At 41.6% G+C, this 20,717-nt stretch overlaps 1 protein-coding gene across 6 annotated transcripts in view; it reads right to left on the bottom strand.

Moving 5' to 3' along the window:
* The window catches only part of ZPBP (zona pellucida binding protein), a 48,131-nt gene that overhangs the window by 3,567 nt on the left and 23,847 nt on the right, over positions 1-20,717 (bottom strand). For 4 of the 6 annotated variants that reach the window (XM_032476284.1, XM_032476283.1, XM_032476282.1 and 1 more), the window contains 2 exons: positions 18,972-19,048; positions 9,262-9,439 (listed from right to left, as the gene is read on the bottom strand). The exons of 1 other annotated variant lie outside the window; for it this stretch is intronic. In XM_032476284.1, the coding sequence (XP_032332175.1) occupies positions 9,262-9,439; positions 18,972-19,048 (255 nt within the window). Of the gene's footprint in view, positions 1-9,261; positions 9,440-18,971; positions 19,049-20,717 lie in introns of those variants that run through there. One more of the 6 variants, XM_032476286.1, reaches the window with a different exon arrangement.

The following is a 20,717-nucleotide window of genomic DNA, read 5'->3' as shown; positions in this document are numbered from 1 at the left end:
AAGAAGAAAATGTTAAAGAGAAGATATTAATGAAAGAGAAATCAATCAATGGAAAAAATTAATGAAGTGAAAGCTGACTCCTTGAAGCCACTAATAAACTTGATAAACCTCCAGCTAAAGCTTGTAAAACCGAAAAGAATTAGTCAAGATAAATGAGCAGTATCAATAATTAATGAAGAGACATTACTACACATTCTACAAAATTAGTGGTAAAATAAGACAACATGGGGATAAACGTGTGGAATAAATCTGACCGTTTAAAGAAAACGGACAAACACCTTGCACATACAAATTCTAAAAATGGGCTCAGAAAACCTGAAAAGCACTTTGTCCCTTCACCACTGTAATTACAATTCCTCCCACAGGGAGCTGCAGTCCTGCTGGAGGGGCAAACCCTCCTCTCATGCCCACTCAGCCCACTGATGGCGGCTGAAAACTAGAACCAAGACTGTCCTGACTGCCTGGGGGGGGGGGGGGGTCGCTAAAAAGCAAAAGACATTGGGTGACTCTAGAAAGGAAGTTAACAGAAGCGACTCACACAGAGACAAGCGTCACATTTTTTTTTTTAAGTTTTCTCTCCAAACTGAGATTTGCAATCATACAGGTTACAGCCTAACTACCATGTTCACTGTTTGGAAGATTAAGTATGTTCTGGATGACAAGTTTTCATCGATTCTGCCTCTAGAGGGGATGCAATCTATTCACATCACAGTAGGCTTCTTTGAAGAGACTGACATGCTAATTCTAAATTATATATATAGTACTTAAAAAGCCACAGAATAAGCAAAGTAATTTTTAACATAACAGGATAGTCATTATTATAAACCTACAGTAATGAAGCTTTGGTGAAACAATAAACATAAAGGTGAACAGAGCAGAATTAACCCCACATGAATATAGTCAGTTACATTTTTGACAGAGGTACCAGAAAAATTTAATGGGAAAGGAAAAGTCTTCAACAAATGGTGCTGGATCTCCAGGACAGGCTATCTGCATTTGTGAAAAATGATTATGGACTCTTATCTCATATCAAATAGAAAAATCAACTCAACACCCAGCGTAGACTTACATGCCCAACCCCAAAATACCAAACAAAAAGCCCAGCTGAAAATCTTTGTGACCTTAGGGTAGGAAAAGGTTTATTAGAACACAAAAACACACGAATCACAGAGAAAAAAATTAATAAACTGGATTTCTTCAACTTTTTGCTTTGAAAACAAAAATTCAAGCCACAGCCCAGGAGAATGTATTCATGGCACATATATCAGGAAAAAACTTTTGTCCATACTATACTGAGAACTCTTACAACTCAGTAAGACGAACAACCCACTTAAAAACGGGGAAGATATTCAAACAGACACTGTGCAAAAGAATATCAACATCCAATAAGAACTTGAAAATACCTTTTAAAAGGAAAATTAAAACCAGAATGAGATACCACTACATATACACACATTTGAGTGGCTACAATTAAAAACAGTGACCATATTATGTTTTAGAAAGTATTTACAATAGCTGGAACTCCACAGTTTTGCTGGTGGAATATAAAATTGTACAGCCACTTCAGAAGTAATTTGGCATTTTTTTTATAAAGTTAAACATACACTTACCGTATGACCCAGCAATCACAATCATAGGTATTTTTCCAGAAGAACTGAAAACATATGTCCACACAAAGACGTGTACAGGAATGTTCATAAGCAGCTTTATTTGTAATGGCCTAAAACTGGAAACAACCCAAATGCCCATCATCAGGTGAATGGATAAACAGACTGTGGTATGTCCATTCAATGGACTACTTACTACTCAGCAACAGAAAGGAGCAGACTATCAATACATGCAGTAATACTGACGCCGCCCAAAATCATTGTGCTGAGGGAAAGAATTCAGACAGAGGTTACGTACTGCATGATCCCATTTACACAAAATGATAAAAATGCATGCAAATGTATAACGACACAAACACACCAGTATTTGCTTGAGAATGAGTGCTGAGGTAGGACTGATTCCAAAAAGGCACGAGCAAAATTCAGAGCCATGGCCAAGGTCCTTCTCTTGACTGCAGTGATAGATTCATGGCCACATACGCGTCCAAGCCATTAAACTGTGTGATTTCAGCATGTGTAGTTAGTTAATTGTATGTTAATGCTGAGCCCAAATTAATGTTTAGCTGAGACATCATTTATTGATTATTGTGTTGACTGACTCAATAAAGGCTAAACGTATAAAATCCTGAATTGGGATGAAAATACCAATTTCTGATAATGGATCTATTATCCATTTGTATGTGCAGAAAGGGGAGAAATGGATTGCTCAGGCCTTCACTGGAGGCTTCAGCTGTGTCCTACTTAAATCACTTTAAATCTTAGGACACGAAGCAAGTGACAGAACACGGAACTTGTTTGCAATGAGTGATGTATGTGTGTTTACAACATCATATTCTATATTTCTAGATGTTTGAAATATAACATTATAAAGAAAGATTTTGCTTCCAAAGAATCATAATGTATCACACACACACACACACACACCTTCCCCTAAAAACCAAAACCAAACAAACCTCAAGGTATAGACAGCTTCAATGAGAATGAAACATTTGAGGAAAAAACTATTAAAAATTTTACACAAACCATTTAGAAAAAAAGCAAGAAGAGGGAACATTTGCAATTCATTTTATGAACAGCAATGCCCTAATAAAAAAAAGTTTACAAGTATTTACAAGAAAACTACAGATCCAAGTTCCACATGAATACAGACACAAAAATCCTTAATTAAGTATTAGCATTTACACCCCAACAATACATAGAAATTAGGAACAATGATTGCATGTAGTTTACGAGGTCAGTTCAAACAAAGTTGGCTTAACTCCTATGTATCAATCAGTGCATCATAAAATGTGATAAAAGACACTAAACATATAATCAACTCAATGGTCTATAAAAATATGACAAAACTCAACCTCATTTATGACGGAAAATCAGAATAAATAAGGAATGGAAGGGAATTTCCTTTGTCAACTGGATTAACGGCATCTCTGAAAACCCTCCCACTAGAACCACGTCTAACTGGAACAGGAGGAGGCGGCCAGCTCTCACCACTTGTGCTGAGCACTTTGCTGAGCGTTCTAGCCAGACGAATGGAAATCACAGATGAAGCAGTAAAATTGTCTTTACTCCTAACTGGGATGATTAGGTATGAAGAAAATCAAAAAAATAAAGAATAATTCTTAGAACTAAAACTGAGTTTTAGCAAGGCCACGCAATACAAGGTCAGTATTTCTGGAAGAAAACAGGAAAAAGTCGTCAGGAATCTGAGGTAAGCAGAAATCTCTTGAATGGACACAGTATCTTTGAAGCAAAAATTGAAAAACTCAGTTTTGTCAGAGTTAAAACTTCTGTATTTGAAAGATATCATTAATAAAGTAAAAAGAATACATATGGACTTGTTGCTAGAATATGTAAATAAACCTTCTAAGTCACTATCTAGAAGAAATATAACCCAATAAAAGGGTAGAAGAAAAGGTTTCAACAGTTCACAGAAGAATACAAGTGAGCGCTCAATGAGAACGTGGGAAGATGTTTGACATCGTTAGTTACAAAGTAAATACAAAGTGCACCACAGACAAAACAGTACCACACCCTCATCGGGACGGTGAAAATCTAAAAGATGGCCAGTACCAAGACCGCAGGAAAAACGAAACAGCTAGAAAGCTCACACACTGCCCGGTGGAGGTATAAAACCAAACAGCTGCTCTGTAGAAGTCTGGGAATTTCTCAGTAGTTTTAAAATACGTTTTACCATTTTTAACCTACAACTTAATTCTTACGTGTTTACCCCAGAGAAATGAAGACGCAGTTCCACAACAACGCTTACAGAGAAGCTTTATTCACAATAGCCAAAAGCTAGGAACAACCCAAATGCTGATCAAAAACGGAATGGATAAGTAAGTAGTGCTGAGGTTAACAGGCAGTTGTAAGTGGTTACAGGGTGGCGTAAGGGAACAATCTGGGGCAATGGAAATTCCTGTATCTTCACTGTGGTATTGGTTAAATGGATGAATACACCTGCCCCAACTCACTGAACTGTGCAGTTAAAACGTGCACGTTCAAAGGTAAAATGAGTGCATTTATTACATCTTAATAAAGTTGCTCAAAACATAATTCCCCACAAATACTGCGTGGTCTCATCGAATTGGGTTTAAAGATCCCAAGTAAGAGGCAGATGCCATCTGATTGGATTTAACGAGCCAGATCAAATTATCTGCTGCCTAAACAAGTGTGAAGACATAAATTTAAAGTAAGGGGCTAGTAAGAGTTACAGCGTTTGTAGCAGTCAGTATCATATGTCCGTCTGGCTAAGGGATACAGGCATGGCTGTGAAGGCTTTGTAGATGAGATAAAAGTTTACAATCAGCTGACTTTCAGGAGGCAGGCTGGTGGGAATGACTTAATCAGCCAAGAGCCTACGAACGGAGCCGAGGCTCCCCTGAGAAGGAGGAAATTCTGCCGGTGGACTTCCGCTTCAGACTGTGCCCAAGAGTCCTGCGCCTGCCCTTCCTGAGGGCTTGCTCTGTAAATCTGACAACAACGTAGCTAGCTGTCACAAGCACATAAGCCAACTTCTTGCAGTAAATCCCTCAATATGCATATATCCTACCGATTCTCTGGTGTAACTCTGACTGATAAACCGTGGTAACACTGCGATTAGAAGAAGAAGAAGAATCTGAAGTTGGCAGTATTAATGTCAGACAAAGTCAAGGCAGAGGAAAGGCTGTTACAAGGAATGAAAAAATATTTCATAATGATCACGGTGTGACTATAACCAGAAGGATACAGCATGAAACATGTTTCAGTAAATTAAAAAGTGTTCTAACCACACAAAGCATGTTCTCTGATAGCTGAATTGTATTAGGTTTCAATAAAAGAAGGATCTCTGGAAATCCCCGTAACATTTGGAAACTGAACATCACAATTCTAAAAAACAACTACCTGAAGAAGAAATCAAGAGAGAAACGAGCATTTTGAAGTGAATGGAAATGAAAGCACAACAGGGCAGGTCCTGTGAGGTGCCCCTGAAGCTGTGGAGAAATCAATAGCTGGAATGCCGCAAGTTATTAAAATGTTGCCCTCCCCCGAATAACCTGAACAGCCACATGTACTAAAGAAACTGAATTTTTAGCAAAAAAAAAGACCAAACAAACAAACAGAAAACCAAAAAAATAAACTTCTCAACAAAGAAAACAAAGGTTTTACTCCGCTGTTTCAGCTGGTCTCACCCTGCTGCTTCCAGGAAAATGCAGGAGGCAAGGCGGAAACTGATGAGGGCACTGTTAACGGATTCTTTCAAGCAGATTTACAGATGCAACACGCTGACAACCAAAATGCAGCAGCCGTTTTTACAGAACGTGGCAAGCGGATTCAAGAATCGGAGCGGAGGGGCAGCGGACCTCCTGGTACAGACGGACGGACGGAGACTAGGACTCACTGAAAGTTACAGCGACCTGCTGCAGGGACCGAGTAGGAATCAGGGGAGCAAGAGAGGATTCAGAAACACGCCCACCCATGTGGACAGCTGAGCGCAGCACCGGGTAAGGATGAGCTCTGCAATAAACGTCTCTGAGAAACATGAAGTAGAAAAGACTCAGCTGGGTCTCAGTGCCGACCGCCTCCTCACACTCAGCCAGCGGCTCTTAGGCATTTCTGAATTCTAACACCTCCTGGATGAACCAATAAAGGCATTTTTGAGTTTCTAAAGACAAGGAAGATTTGGTTTATAAAGGGCATGTGGTGAGTTAGGCAATGAAGCCGGGGTTTTAGTACTGAAGGTTTAAGCTAAGGAGATGATTACATTTGGAACTGAGACGTGTAACTGGAAGCCATGTGGGGTAGGGGCTAAAACGGGGAAAAAGTAGAGGGATCCCACTCAGGGAAGGACCGGGACCAGCCCAGGCACAAGGAAAAAGGATCCAAATTAAAATCGTTACAGCGGGAATGAAGACAAGGGGATAAATCCGGGAGGAGGGCAGTGAGGGAGAAAGAAGGGAAGGAGGACTTCCGCTGCCCAGTTAGCAAGCCCTGACTGGCAAAACCGCGATTCCTGTGGGTGAGGCTTCCACCCTGAGCAGACAGCGGCCGGGGGGGAGATACAGTCCTCACTCCACGTGGCTGTAAAAGTTTGCCTTCATTTTCTGAAAAGTCACGTGCAGAATCCATTAAAGGAAATTCCAAAATGTCTAGTTTCCCATACACTGAGAGAGAGCTTAATTTAAGATGCTGTGAACATTCTGAACTGTTAAAGCAACATACCAAAAAAATGTGAAAAATCAAAGTGTTCATTTTTTTGAGATCAGTACTCACATTTCTGTAAATCCACACAAGGAAACGACTCAAAAAATTAAAGCTAGTTAAGTACAACTGTAAATAACATTTAACGCAACAGTAAAAACAGGAAACACTCTAAAGGCCAACATAGACGAAATGTTTGAATGTAACTCCTGTAATTAGCCGTTTTCAGTAAACAGAAGCCATGTGCAGACAACAGAAGGGCATGGAAGCGTGTCGACAACTTAACGGTTAACAGAGCAAAAGGCATACTGATTTCATCGTTCCTGCGAGCCATTTATTGATGGCTCTGTTAGAGTGGTAAATTCATGAAGGCAAAGATCAGGTGATAGCCACACACAAAGGAAATGTCTGAATGTCGGAGAAATAAACACTTGTGAACGTTTATTTTTCTTGAGTATGCCTTCAGTGTTACAGTGTTCAAGCTTTAAGGGAAGATTTAAATTTTTTACCTTTTTACTATGAAATGTTACACACAGGAAAAAAAAAAAGAGACATGAATGTACCGTGTGATGAATGTCAGCACAGAACACCTGTCTGGGGACGATTCAGGCCACACGCGGAACGCTGCCACCGCCTCAGAATCCCTCTGTGTTCCTCTCTGTTCGTACTTCCACCCCGCCCTCCAGAAGTCAACACTATTCTTCTGTGTTACGGTAATGATTTCCTTGGACTGCGTGGCAGTTTTAGCTGTTAGTGTTCGTGAACAAATCTCTATAACACAGACCTTACTTACGCCTAAGCGGCATGCATTGACTCTACTGCATTTGGCTTCTTTTCCACACGTTGATAAAATGCACCCAGACGCTTGTGCCCCCCAACCCATGGATCGCGGTCACGCCCCTGCAGTGTTCCAGTGGATAAACGTCTTACTGTTACTCACACATTCTACCACGAATGGACATTTGGGTTGTCTCTAGTTTGGGACTATTAGCAAATACGCTGCAAGGAAAGTTCCCTGAGAGTCAGACGCTAGATCACAGAGCACGCGCACCGTCACGTTTACAGTAACGCCAAACGGCCCCCCAAGGGGCATCACTTACACACTCGGGCAGCGTGACCACATCTGGGACGGCACGACACACCCTTCTCCGCACCTAGCATGCGAGGGCTGGGTAGCTTCTCCAGCCTGACAGCTGTGTAGCCGGATCTCATTGTGTTTTTAATGTATATTTCCCTAGTTACAAAAAGGTTGGACCCATTTTCACGTGTCCATTGACCATCTGGAATTACGTGTTTGTGAACTACTTGTTCAAATCCTCTCCCATTTTTCAAAACTGTTTTGTCCTTTCCAGAAACGTTTTCTAGGGGCCCTGGATATGTTCTGGGTGCCAGAAGTCTGAGGCTCAGTCACGCCCTAGCTTGGGTGGTGCTTGCTAAGACTGTCTTCAAACTCCTGCCACGGGTCTCCAGTCACCCACAAAGCCCTCTTCAGGGACACAAGTTCATCTTTCAGGCCCCGCCGACCTCTGACCTAGGCTGCTGTATATAATCTCCCCTTGGGTCCCCTCCCTGTGGTTTAGCGGTTTCAGGTTCTCTAATTAATTCATGGATGCACCTCCTGTGTCTCCAGACTTTGCCAGCTGAGAGCACATATTTGGGGGGAGCAAAACAGTTATTTTTAGAGGCAGAAAACATTATAGAGATTTTTACATACGTTCACTTATATAGTTTCCATGGTGTCTGTTGTCAGGAATAAAAAAGTTGCTTAATGAACTTGATCACGCAGGACAGCACGTAGTAACATTAATGTGAAAACCACACAGTAAAATTAGGGTACCTGAGAACAGTGTTCTCTGAACTTTCATAAAGGCAAAAAATATTGAAAGGTAAAATTATTTGTACCTCTGCTCAGAGGTTCAAAACCTATTATTTCACTTAAAAGAGCTATGTTTAACTATTGCAGAATGCTTAGAATAAATAAGATGCAAGTATGTAAAAATTCTAGTTCGCCTTAAGACGTCACTGAGTGACGGTATAAACGCACTTAACAGGCAGCCACAGCACTCAGTTTCGTTTTCACTGCTTGAGTGATAAACATCACCACAGGTTATCAAAACAGTGGCAAGGCTGGCACTTCTAAGTGCTTCATTAAATCGGTACTGTATTTCCTAAGATAAACATCTCAGTACATTTTATCCAATTTCATACCTTTAAGCAAAAAACAAAATCATGAAAAAGTTAAAGCAAAACACAACCAAATTAAACAAAGCGAAGCAAAAATAGCATTCAGCGCTCTGTCATTCAGAAAGGTCTGTAATCTGACGTAAGACGGGAGGAAGAGGAAAGGACAGAAAAGACTGAATGACCACGGTGCCAACTCAGTGATACTGTATCAGGAAGGCTTCCGAGACTGACGGCCAACTGGCTCACTCGGCAGCTCGAAGCGGAAATTCAAAGACTCTGAGGCCCCGGGCTCGCGGTAAACAGCCTCCCCGGGCCTCTTCCCCCAAAAGCCCGCAGATGGGGGGAGCCTGACAGCTGCTCACACCCTGCAGGGCTAGGGTCAAAGGTCGGAAGCAGCTCCCGGGGAGAAACAACTCACAGACTTATTTTCTGCAAAGGTAAACAGGTACCGAATGTACACTATACAAATGCAAATTCACCCCAAAGAATGATTCTAAAAGAAACATATTTTAGCTCTTAAGGCAAGTGACTCTAAGTGACTTGGAACCATCATCTGCATTTCCTGCTCCGAAGCCCTCTTTCCTGCCACGTGAAAACAAGGCAAAAATCAGGTTAGATTTTTTTTATCCTGTTCTGTCTTCAGATTGACATGGCCTTTTCAGATACATGACTTCAAATAAATTAGAGAAATATCTTAGTGATAATAAAAATAAGCGACAGACATTGTTAGGTAGCATGAAAATAAGTGAATTTTCACAAACGTAAGCCGTGAGAATCAGAGCTCGTCACATACCACAGCACTCAGGACACTTTGGGTGTTTCAGGACGTTTATCCCGAACCCGGGGAAGCAGCGGTTTATCCACACCATCTGGAGAGTGCCTTCGATGTGGTAAATCTCAGGCAGGGATTCTGCGCGTCTGCCCACCACTTCCACTTGCTGATTGAAAAATCTCTCTATGAGATTTTTAGCCTAAAATAGAAATAGAACTTTTTTCATATTATATTATCATAAATATATCATTATATTATATTATCATAAAGAGATGTATTTTAGGACAAATAAAGTTGCTTGTGTATTCAGAAGCAGGAGAAACAAACTCTCAGTCTTTATTTTTTCTTGAGTTCACAGAATATAAATCATACACGTAAAACTGAAAAGATGTCACCCAGAGGCCTTAAATATTTGCAAATGTACTTCCTGAGACAACACAAAGGAAAATTTCAATACATAACCAAACTTTTCTGGTCCCCCTGCGTTTGAAGAATACATGGATGGACACTGGAGCAATACGAAGACAGCTCTTTGAAGTTAAATTTACTTTTAAGCAATGCTCTCTAGCAATGAACTGTTCTTAGAGAAATGTACTTTAAGAATCTTCGTAAGAAGTACCCTGAGGCGGCCAGCCGCTCCACTCTTCCCACAAAGAAAAATTAGGTTTAGAGACAAGAGGGAACAGAGCACATGTTAAAACTCGTAGCTCTGTTTCAGAAGTCAAATGTACAAAGTAATCGAGGCTTCACTCCAATCTCTGATAATTAATTACCTCTTGCCTGGTAATAATTACCGTGGTGCGAGTCCTAAGGTCCACAAGAGGCTTGTAACATCTCAGTGACTGGTGCGCTTCCCCGTCGGAGCAGGAGCTGCGGGCAGGAGCTCACACCCTCCGGCAGCCAGCCGCCCTCCAGCCCCCCTGCGCTGCCCTGCCCTCTGGTCCCGCCAGGAGCACGGGCTCCTGGCACCACGCTCATCTACGACCACTAACGGTGTACCCCGATCTACTCATTTCTTCAATATCTTGCAAACTGCGTCCCTCCCACGAAAATGTCTATAAATAACTGTGAAAAACATTTTTCAATATACTGTATTCAAGTCTTATTCTATTCCTGAATTGCTGCATTTTTTACAGATTAAATAGTTTTCTTGGGCGTCTAATAAATTCTGTCAAGTTTGCCGCTATTTACAATTTTGGTTAAGGAAGTGCTTTTATGAAGTAATCAGCTACAAATGTGGTATTTAATTAAGTATATTTAAATGCAGGACTGCCAATGGAAGTTTTAGGAGACACAAACATAATCACTTGGCTTCCTGACATCTTATCCAGAAAAAAACAAAACAAAAAACAAAAAGCAATGAAACTGGGCCTGAGAAAACCTGATAGGAACAAAAATCATGTTGTAAACCAGATGCCTGTTTTCCTTGTGAAAAGGAGAATGAGGCTAAATCTCTTATTTGACAAAAATGGAAAGAAGGTAAGGAATTACCTGAATCATTAACAGATTTTTTTTATATTAAGTACGTTGATGGTCGACAAAGGGTTAAATTGTACCAAACAAAGGGTGAAATGGAGGAACTCTCTCAGTTGGGCAAGGATTAAAGATGAGAAAGTAAAACTTCCTGGACCAATCTGGACGACGCAAGAACCAACCGTAATTACAGAGACACAGATAAATTAATCAGCTGATTTAACTGAACAGACATCAGATTGCCTGGCCCAGGCTACTTCTCCCTTCACTCCCCTAAAGAAAACTTTACAGAAGGATCAAGTGTACATACAAGGGGTAAGTTCTGTAATTACCAGGTATTGATTGCTGGACGATAGTAAGAAACCATTACCACCTCAACAAGAAGCAGTTTGTAAAATAAACTTCTGGGGGGGCGGGGGTTATAGCTCAAGTGGTAGAGGGCCTGCCAAGCATGCGTGAGGTCCTGGGTTCAATCCGCAGGACCTCCACTAAAGAAAAAAAAATTAAATGAATAAACGTGATTACCTCCCCCACCCTCTCCAAAATAAAATAAACTTCTGCGTGGAGAGGCTGAACAGCTTGCTTTAAATGCCATAATCTGTTCCCCTGTTCATCAAATTAGGGACCGAGAAAAGTGCCGAGAGAGGCTTTCGTATTTGTTCGACTGAGTCCAGCCAGCCCAGAAAGCAACTACTTAAAACTACGGCGTCCCAGGACGGGTAAGAAACGTCACACCGCGCACACGCCCGGAGTCCGCCTGGCGCCCCGCCACGCCCGCGGGGAGAGCGAGCACGTGCCAGGTGCTGCAGACACGGCGCTTTCAGGACCGAGTCCGACGGAGACCTCTGGTTAACACCTGTATGGGGTATCTCTCTGGACAAGAGCTACAGTTATCAGATGGGGCTGGAACAACAACAACAACAAATGGAAACAGAGGTAAGGTGTCTTAGAGGAAAGGGAAAAGAACTGCGAATCCGCACGGGATTGCTCAGCAAGAAGAAGATCGGGAGGGTGTCCGGACCCTGCAGGACATGTCCCAGTGAAGAACTCCTGAAAACGATTAAGTGAAAACACAGAGGCGTCCCTGTCACGCAGGAACACAGCACGGACAACGCACACGCATGCGTACAGTGAGCGGGCGGAGACTCTGTGGCAAAGCCTGGCTGCGAAGCAGAGCCGACGGGCAGAGGGTGGAGGGGAAGGGTCACGTCACCCCGTGAGTGCTGTGAAAGCTGGGATCCATGCTAAGAAGTGCACTGAGTCCCAGAACTTGGCAACACAAAAGTGTAGCCTCACTCTGTAGAGACGGCTTCAATCCTGAAGCCAAAGACAAGAGTCCCCTCTCCACCCCGGACGTCCCTGAGGACGCGGCTGTTCCCCAAGGCCTGAAACCTGCTCTAGAAAACAGGGTTCTCTCCGAGAAAAAGTAAAGGCAAATTACAATTCAGGTTTTGAAATTATTAGAGATCTAAACTGTGACATTAAGGTGTTTAAAGCAGCATATTTCAAATCGGAGAAAGCAGAAAGGGAGTGGGAGGACAGAAGCGACACTTAAAAATGCAGAAGGCGCCACATCTGCAACCACACGGTGGGCCAGACACTCTGAGGGATCCTCCTGCTACAAAGCACCCAACTGGACAGAACAGAACAAAGGTCTTGTGTAGCTGCGTTTCAACAGCAAGAGAGGGAGAAAAGCAGCAGAAGGGAAAAAAGGACAAGGGCAGAGAGAGAGAGAGAGAGAGCGCAAAGGGCATTAAAAATGAAGAGGAAATTACAAACCGAGCACTAGCCAAGTGCCCATGTCATTTCACGTCAGTCTGAGTACTCCAGTGCTGTAATTTACCAGCCGAAAGAGACAAGGAAGAAAAGCCTTGAACCTGTTGAAAAACAGGCAAAGCAAAGCACTGAGCAAGACGCTAAGTACAACAGCAGAGCGAGGGCGATGAACTTCAGTCACAAAAGGGAAATAACAAGAAACCTGCCTGCCGGCCCTGGGGTAGGGAGGGGCGGGGGTGGTGGAGAGCAGACTCCTCCGTGAACTCCTGCACAAGGGCTGCCTCGCAGAGCGGGTGTGGGCATCGTTACTGGGTTTGCTGTGTGGCACAAGACGCCCTCGTCAGAAACTACCGTAACGTCTGGCTTTGCTGGAGAACGGCCGTGGACCGCCAGGCAAGAGCCAACACCGAGACGCTGCGGACAAGCACAGACAACCTAAGCCAATGGGGCGCATCTGCCGACAAAGCGCTGCTGGTGAGAGAGGCCGCATCGGCCAGAATTAAGAGGAAGGGGATGGAGTGAGAAGCGACAGGAGCGACAGCAAGCTGCCAAGTCAGACCGTCAGCGGCACCTCAGTTACCCACACTGGAAAACAACGATACGAAGCACATCCAGACCTAAAAGCGCTTAAGGAAGCGCAGGAGAAGAAATTTACACACCACAATCAAAGAGACGGAGTATCTGAAAAGTAAGCCACTTAACCACAACCAACGGAGGGAGTGGAAAATGGAGTGAAATTTAAAACGCACCGGACAGACTGAACGTCAGATGAGACCCAGCTGGGCCAGAAATGCTGAACACTATGAATGACTCGAGAAATTACTCAGAATAAAGAACACATAAAAGAAGGGGGGAGAAGAAGCAGGAGACACGGAGAAATCGAGATAATCTAAAAACGTACGAAATGGAAGTTCCAGAGAAGCAAATGGAGCCAAAGGCAATTTTCAGGAGTGTTCTGGCAGAAAATCTCCAGAACTGATGAAAGCAATGAATCCTCAGGCTGCAGTGGAACGGTATGTACTGGAAGAGGAAGAATGACCTGACCAGGAAGGCTGGGGTGCAAGGAGGAGCGGAGAGCAGAAGGAAAGAAAAAACGGGCAAAACTCTGAGGAAACCTAGATGGACACTGACACTCTGAAACAATCCTAAGAGTAAGTAAAAAAATTTTTAAAAAGAACTACAACACTAGAAAACCAAACCTTGAAAGATTAAAGCAGGTCCTAAGAGTAAAATGTCTTTAAGGTCCTTGTTCGTTTCTGGGAGGCGCCATGAACTATGGAACTTTTGGTTCTGTTATCAAGAATGGATGTTACAATTTGAAGCAAATCCACAAAAAGAGTAAAAAATATATATATAAAACAAGAAAATACATATAAAACAACAAAAAGTCAATTTAAACACCTTTAATCAATCCCAAAAAATAGGGAAGGAACAAAACCTGAACAGAAAACCTGGGTAAATGATATGATGCATTACGCTAATTGCAGTAAGTCTAAGAAAGACATATACTGCATAATCTCACCTACAAACAGAATCATAAAAGTATCAAACTCACAGGTACAGAGAACAGACTGGTAGTTGCCAGAAGCACGGGTTAAAGGGTGGATGAAGTTAATCAAAATGTAGTCAAAAGGTACAAACTTCCCGTTGTGAGGTAAGTCAGTCCGGGGAACGTGATGCACCGCACGGCGACTCTCGTTAATACTGCTCTGTATATCTGAAAGTTGCTCAGACAGCAAATCTTAAAATTGTCATCACAAGGGAAAAGATGGCTAACTACACGTGGTAACAGATATTAAGTGACTGTGGTAACTGTATCAGAATATATACATATATCAGATCACTACGTTGTACACCTGAAACTAATACAGTGTTACTGCTTACATCTTAGTATAAATAAATAAATACATAAATGAAACTCTAAAAATACTTTAACAACTGAGTAAGAGTGGCATAGGAAACAGAGGAGGAACAAAAATAACAAAAGACGACGGAAAATGAGGAAAAATGAGGAAAATAGTAGGTATTTACAGCCAATCATATCAAGAGTTACATTAAATGTTACTGAAGTAAGTATTTCAACTAAAGAGTTTTTTACTGGGGGAAACGGGGGTCAATCGCATGCTTTCTACAAAAGACATGCATTTAAAATATAAAGACAGACACACTGAAACTAAATGGATAGAAACACACAGCTCTTGCGAATAGTAACCATCAGAAGACAGGTAACAATATTAATTTTAGACGCAATTTGAGAATAAGAGATAAAGGGGGCGTTTATGAGGATAAAAGCATAAAAGGATAAGGGAGGCACAAGGCTTTTAAGTGTACATGTGCGCAATACACAGAGCTTCACAATGAATGAGATGAAAACTGACAGAAGTGAAGGAAGAAATAAATAATTCCACAATCATAAATACAGATTTTAACACCACCTTTTTTTTAGCAAATGATAGAACTACACTTTTCAACAAAAATCAGCAAAGACACGGGAACAGGGCTGACAAACTATACACTGCCCACCAGCGAGCCACCCGTTTCTGTAAATGAAGCTGCACTGAAGCACAGCGACAGGATGATGGCAGATTTCTTGGTTGTGAAAAAACTAGTGGGTTTGTGAAGTCTGAAATATTTACTGTTTGGCCCTTTACAAGGAAAATTTTATCAACCCCTTAAAAAAAACCTAACAACTGGATTACTCACCTTTATCTGATGACAAAACATTACGCCCAGCATCTACATAACACTCATCCTTTCAGATGTACATAGTACATTTCACAAAACTCGGCCATGTGATGAATAAACTTAGAAAGACTTAACATACACAGTGTTTTGACCACAACGGAATTAAACTAGAAATCAGGAACAATACAATATAAAAAATGCAAAATACTTAGAACTTAAGCAACCTTTTACTAAATAATTTATGGGTCAAAAAAAAAAAAGGGAAGCTAGAAAACATTTTGAAACAGAGAACACATACAACTCAACAATGCAGAAATGAGAGATTACCAGTACAGATGCTACGTATGTTAAAAGCGAAATGAGGGGATGCTGGGCAAAGAGCACAAAGGTCCAGGGATGTGGGATGAGTAATTTCTGGAGATCTAACGTACAGCCTGGTGACGCCAGTCACCCAGACTGCACTGTACACTTGAGATCAGCCAAGAGATGATCTCAAGTGTGCTCACCACTCCCACCAAAAAGCAAGCACCTGAGGTGACAGACACTTTAATTAGCTGAACTGTGCTATTATCTGTATATATCAAACCATTCTGCTGTACACCTTAAATATATACAATTTTTATCAAGTATATTTCAGTAAAGCAATCAAAAATATAATTTCTAAAAATGATGCTAGAAACAATTTTATGCCCATACAGTTTGACAGTCTGGATGCAATGTATGATTACCTTGTCAAGTATAATTTACCAAAACTGAACAAAATGAAAACAAAAATCCAGATAGTCCTACATCTAATTAACAAATGTCATTGCTAACGAAAATGTGCCTCAAAAGGACACTGCAAGCCGAGGTGCTGTCACCAGTGAATTTCACCAAACATTTAAAGAAAAAGAGTAATCCGATCGTTAAAACCTCTTTCCGAAAATGCTGAGCAAAGAGAATGTTTATTAACTCACTGTGTAAGGCCAGTGTTCCCCAATATCAAAACCTGACCAAGTCATTACAGAAATAATAATGTAACTATTCACACAGACACAAAATACTTAACAAAATTTTAATATAATGAACATACGTCTTTCTTCAATAGAAGCGGAAAAAGTATTGGACACAACTGAACAAACATTCATAACATAATCTCTCAGGAAACTAGGAATAACAGGGAACTTCCTGGATTGCATAAAAGTCATCAGTGAAAAATTCAAGTTAATATCTCACTTAATGGTGAAAGACTAAAAGCCTTCCCCTCAGATCAGGAACAAGAAAAAGGCGTCCACTCTCACTGCATCTGTGCAGCATGACACTGTAGACTCTAGCCATTCCAACAAGATCAGGCAAGAAACATCAGAAAGAAGAAATGCTGTCTGTCTGTCCGTGACAGGATGGTCCCACAGAAAATCCTAAGTATTTCATAAAGCAACTCTGATGAACTAACAAATGAACTGAACAAAACAGCAGGATACAGCCTGCAGATACGCAATATGCAGACATTCGCTGGGAATCGAAACAATCTGACAGACCAAATGATTTCTTTAAATATTCCATTTATGACAGCACCAAGAAACCGCACAGAACACTGAGGAATGAATTCAGCAGAAAACATGTAAGACCTTTAAGCCGAAAAATGCAAACAAACAAACAAACATGGTGAGTGTTTTTTAAACCTAAATAAATGGAGAAAGACACCATTTTCAGGTATTAGAAGACGTGATGCTTAATGTCCCTTCTCACCAGCTGACCTGCAGATACACTGCCACTCCAATCAGAGGCCAGGGTTATTTTTAGAAAAATGACATGCTGATGTGGATTTTCAAAAAATTTTGGAAGTGAAAAGGACCCAGAACACCCAGAACAATCTCGACAGAGAATTAAGATAAAGCATTTCTACTACTTGAGATTATTACTAAACTTGCTGCAGAGGTGCAGAAGTGAAAAAGCGGGGCCCTGGCATGAGCACGAACAGATCAATGGAAGAAGACAGCGCAGCTAAGAGGAAATATAAACTATCTGGATCAAATCCCCAAAGAGCCAGACAGATCTTCACTGGGGCAAATATGCCCAAATAAATTTGGACTTAGTTTGGGGACAATTTCAAATTACTTAAGTCTTGCTAAAACCAAAGAAACAAATTTAGTAACACATAGGAGCTAATGCCAGATGAAGAAGCCCTAAGGCAGAAAACTGAATGAAACCAACAACAAGGCAGATAGATATAGTCAATCGTCTTTTAAGTCCCCAGAATGTTTCCGTAAAAACACTCCTGCCTGTAACTTCTAAATTGTTTTTATTATGATGCTAGACATTTATAATGTTATCATATTAGCAACAAGCCAGAAAGCATCAATCTTTGTTTTGCCCTATGAAACCAAAAAGAGACTATTTTATGCCAAGAAAAGAAGGAAAGAAAAGAGGAGGAGGGGAATGGGAAAGAAGGGAAGGGGGAAAAAAAAGAAAGGAAGAAAGACAGGTATATAGCAAAACAAAACAAAACAAAAACCCAAGTGACAGAAAGTCACAGGGAAGAATGTTCCCAGAGCAACGTAATATAAGCACATTAAGTTCTAAAGGAGCCAACAGAGCTAACACAATTGCAGACCTTTCTCACTGAAAGCTTCACGATTGGACAGTTTCATTTTCAATTCTGCGTTTCTATTTAACAAGCAGATGGGAAGCTGGCCCTCAGCGTTACAAGCGACGTAAGAAAACCGCGGAACGCCTCTACGAGACCATCCTGGAGGACGACCGCGCGTGGCACGTCCTCTCCCTGCTCCCGGCTTCTAGGCTTCAACGCACGTTCCCGCTCCTCCCGCACAGAAATGACATCAGCTGAGGGTCTGTGACTATTTACAAGTTTAAATATTGGTAGGAGGCTAAAAGGTACAGCAGGCAGTAGGTAAACTGTGATTAGTAAAGATTAATAAAAAGTCTTAGAAAAATAATGTGACCTTCTATTCTTGGTGCCCCCCTAATTTAAGTCTCATTTCCAAAGTAAAGAAAAAAACCTGTCCTAGGAATGGGATGTTTTTCAAATGAAAACACCTTGCCATATATAAACAGACAATTTAAACCGTATTTCAGGACGCTGAGCGAGTACAAATTAAGAAACCACCCCTCCATCAGTTTCACCGGGCAGAACGTGATGGACGCTGACCTGAAGGCATTACCTGTAGTTTTAGTAGGAGATTTTCACACTCATCATGATGTAAATTATTTCATATTCCAAATATGTTAAAGTGCTGTTTTTAACAAAGTGTTCGGAGTCCCTGAACAGTAATCTGAGATGGGAAAGTTTGCCACAGATTTACTGAACATGAAAACGATGTTAAACATAAGGTAAAAGAGAGACTAAATTAAAGTGTGGCTGGGAATTACAGGGTAATCTCCAACCTGAGCACAGATACGACGTGCTGGGCATCAAGCAAGATGAAAAGAGCGAACACACGGCACGGATCAAGTTTAACATCCAGGACGAGTCACAGTAACGTGGAGAGAACTTTGCCCAATTGTGATTAAATTACTTCGCAACAGCCAACAAGGCCGGATAAATGGGAAAACTGTCTTTCTTAATACGGTTACAGAATGCTCGATTTCAAAGCGTTTCATAAAAACAGGAACTCTACTAAATCCTTACCATTTACTGTTTGATGTCATTTGATACAGTTTCAGTTCTATTGTCGAGTTCCCTACATGTGTCGGGGGGGCGGTGGGGGTAACGCATTTCACAAATATCTAAGGTGCTTACCTACACACTGAGCATGTTCTTTTTTTTTTTCTCTTTTTTCTCACCTCACATAACATACCTTAGCTAGTCTTTTGGAAGATTCACAATTATGGCCTGTACATGGCTTGGGTCCTTTGTCAGTGTCTACAGAGGAAACTGAGAAAATATGATATATTTTATCATGGGTCTAGGTACCACACCACAATATTTAAATCGGCTTTTGAAATATAAAACAGATCGTATGTCTAATATTTCTATTCCACTAAAAATAAAGCTATTTTTCTAATGTTACATCACTCTTTTCAGCTAAAACCTAAGTCAAAAATTATTTATACAAATCAGGAAAACCTCACCATCACAGTGAAGTTAAGAATTAAGCAACCACGTTGACAGTATTTGGCAACTGTAACAATGGAATTATTTTGACTTCTATACCATATTTATGTATATGTATGTATAAATGTGTGTATTCACTCAATATTCGACTTAACTCTACCCATATTAATACAGTGTCTATCATTTGACCAACTCACTCAATTCTTAATCTCTGCAAAGAGATAAACCATTATAACACCGGGGGGAGGAGGAGGTCGGACTTCAGTCGCGGCCATGGCAACCACAATCGTGAACACATTCGTATGTGCACGCGTGTATATACCTATTCACTCCACAGGTAATTACTGAGCACCTACTGCATACTAGGAGCCAAGCTAAGAGCCCGAGATACACAAGCGGTCAAAGTCTGCAAACTCCCGGACTTTCTGAAAACTGTGTTCTAATGCAGAAAATCAGAATGAACAGTAACACACAGAAACAATAACCCATGATCACCGCAGAGACACACTGTAGGGTGAGGTGATACGTCCTAGAAAAGAGAGAGAAGGGAAGACAGCTGTCACCTGCAAACTGTCCTTGGAGAGCGAGAGGGCAATGAAGACTTCCCAACACGCACACAAGCTGAGGGGTCCACCACCTCTGCACCTGCCTGCGGGAGCTGCTCGGGGGGGCCCTGCGGGGCAGGGAAAGGCCACGAGACGGCCGTGCGGGGCGGAGGAAGAACACGGGCCTCGACAGAGGGAGGCGCGCGGACAACACGGAAGAGCTGCCAGCACTGTGAGACTGGGTCCTAACGGCACCTGCCCTACACGTGATTTAAGAGCCTCATGTGCTTGAGGAAAAACAATTCGTCCGAGAGCCAGTGTTACCGCAACTCTGGCTTGTCACTCTACGCTCTGCTCGCTACATGATTTGAGAAACCGGTTATCTGGGGGCACACAATGTATAGAGTGGCAGTTTACGCCACCAAACAACAGAAAGGTGGGAACAGAGCTGTGAAAGGAGAGCGTGCTACTGGATAGAGGTTAGGCGGGGAGAGGTTCAGACTAGAGTGCTCTAAAATGAGGGTGCTCAGTGTAATTCCCTCGCCAGCAACAGGGAAAATCACTACAGAGTACACACAAGAGGAAATGAGAGAGACCGAAACATTTAACTACAAAAAAGACCGTAATGAAGCAATGAGGAACAAAGCTGCTGTAAAGCACAAAGAAAACAAACAGCAAGACGGCACAGGTGAGCCCATGATCCTTTTAACATAAATGGATGAAATTCCAAATGAAAAGACCGAGATTTCAGAATGAGTCAAAAACAGAATCCAACTGTATGCTGTCTACAGGACTCACTTTAAATACAAAACCAAAAATATATTGCAAATAAAAGGACGGGAAAAGATACTGCATGCAAACAGTAACTAAAGCAGAGCAACAGACAAAGGAGGACACTGTAAATTGATAAAAGGTTCAACACAGCAAGAATCTGCAACCATTAT

This window comes from Camelus ferus, unplaced genomic scaffold, assembly GCF_009834535.1.
Source record: "Camelus ferus isolate YT-003-E unplaced genomic scaffold, BCGSAC_Cfer_1.0 contig313, whole genome shotgun sequence".
Classification (NCBI taxonomy): Eukaryota; Metazoa; Chordata; class Mammalia; order Artiodactyla; family Camelidae; genus Camelus; species Camelus ferus.
Note: the sequence above shows the minus strand (reverse complement) of the source record. Positions and strands in the feature narration are given on the sequence as shown.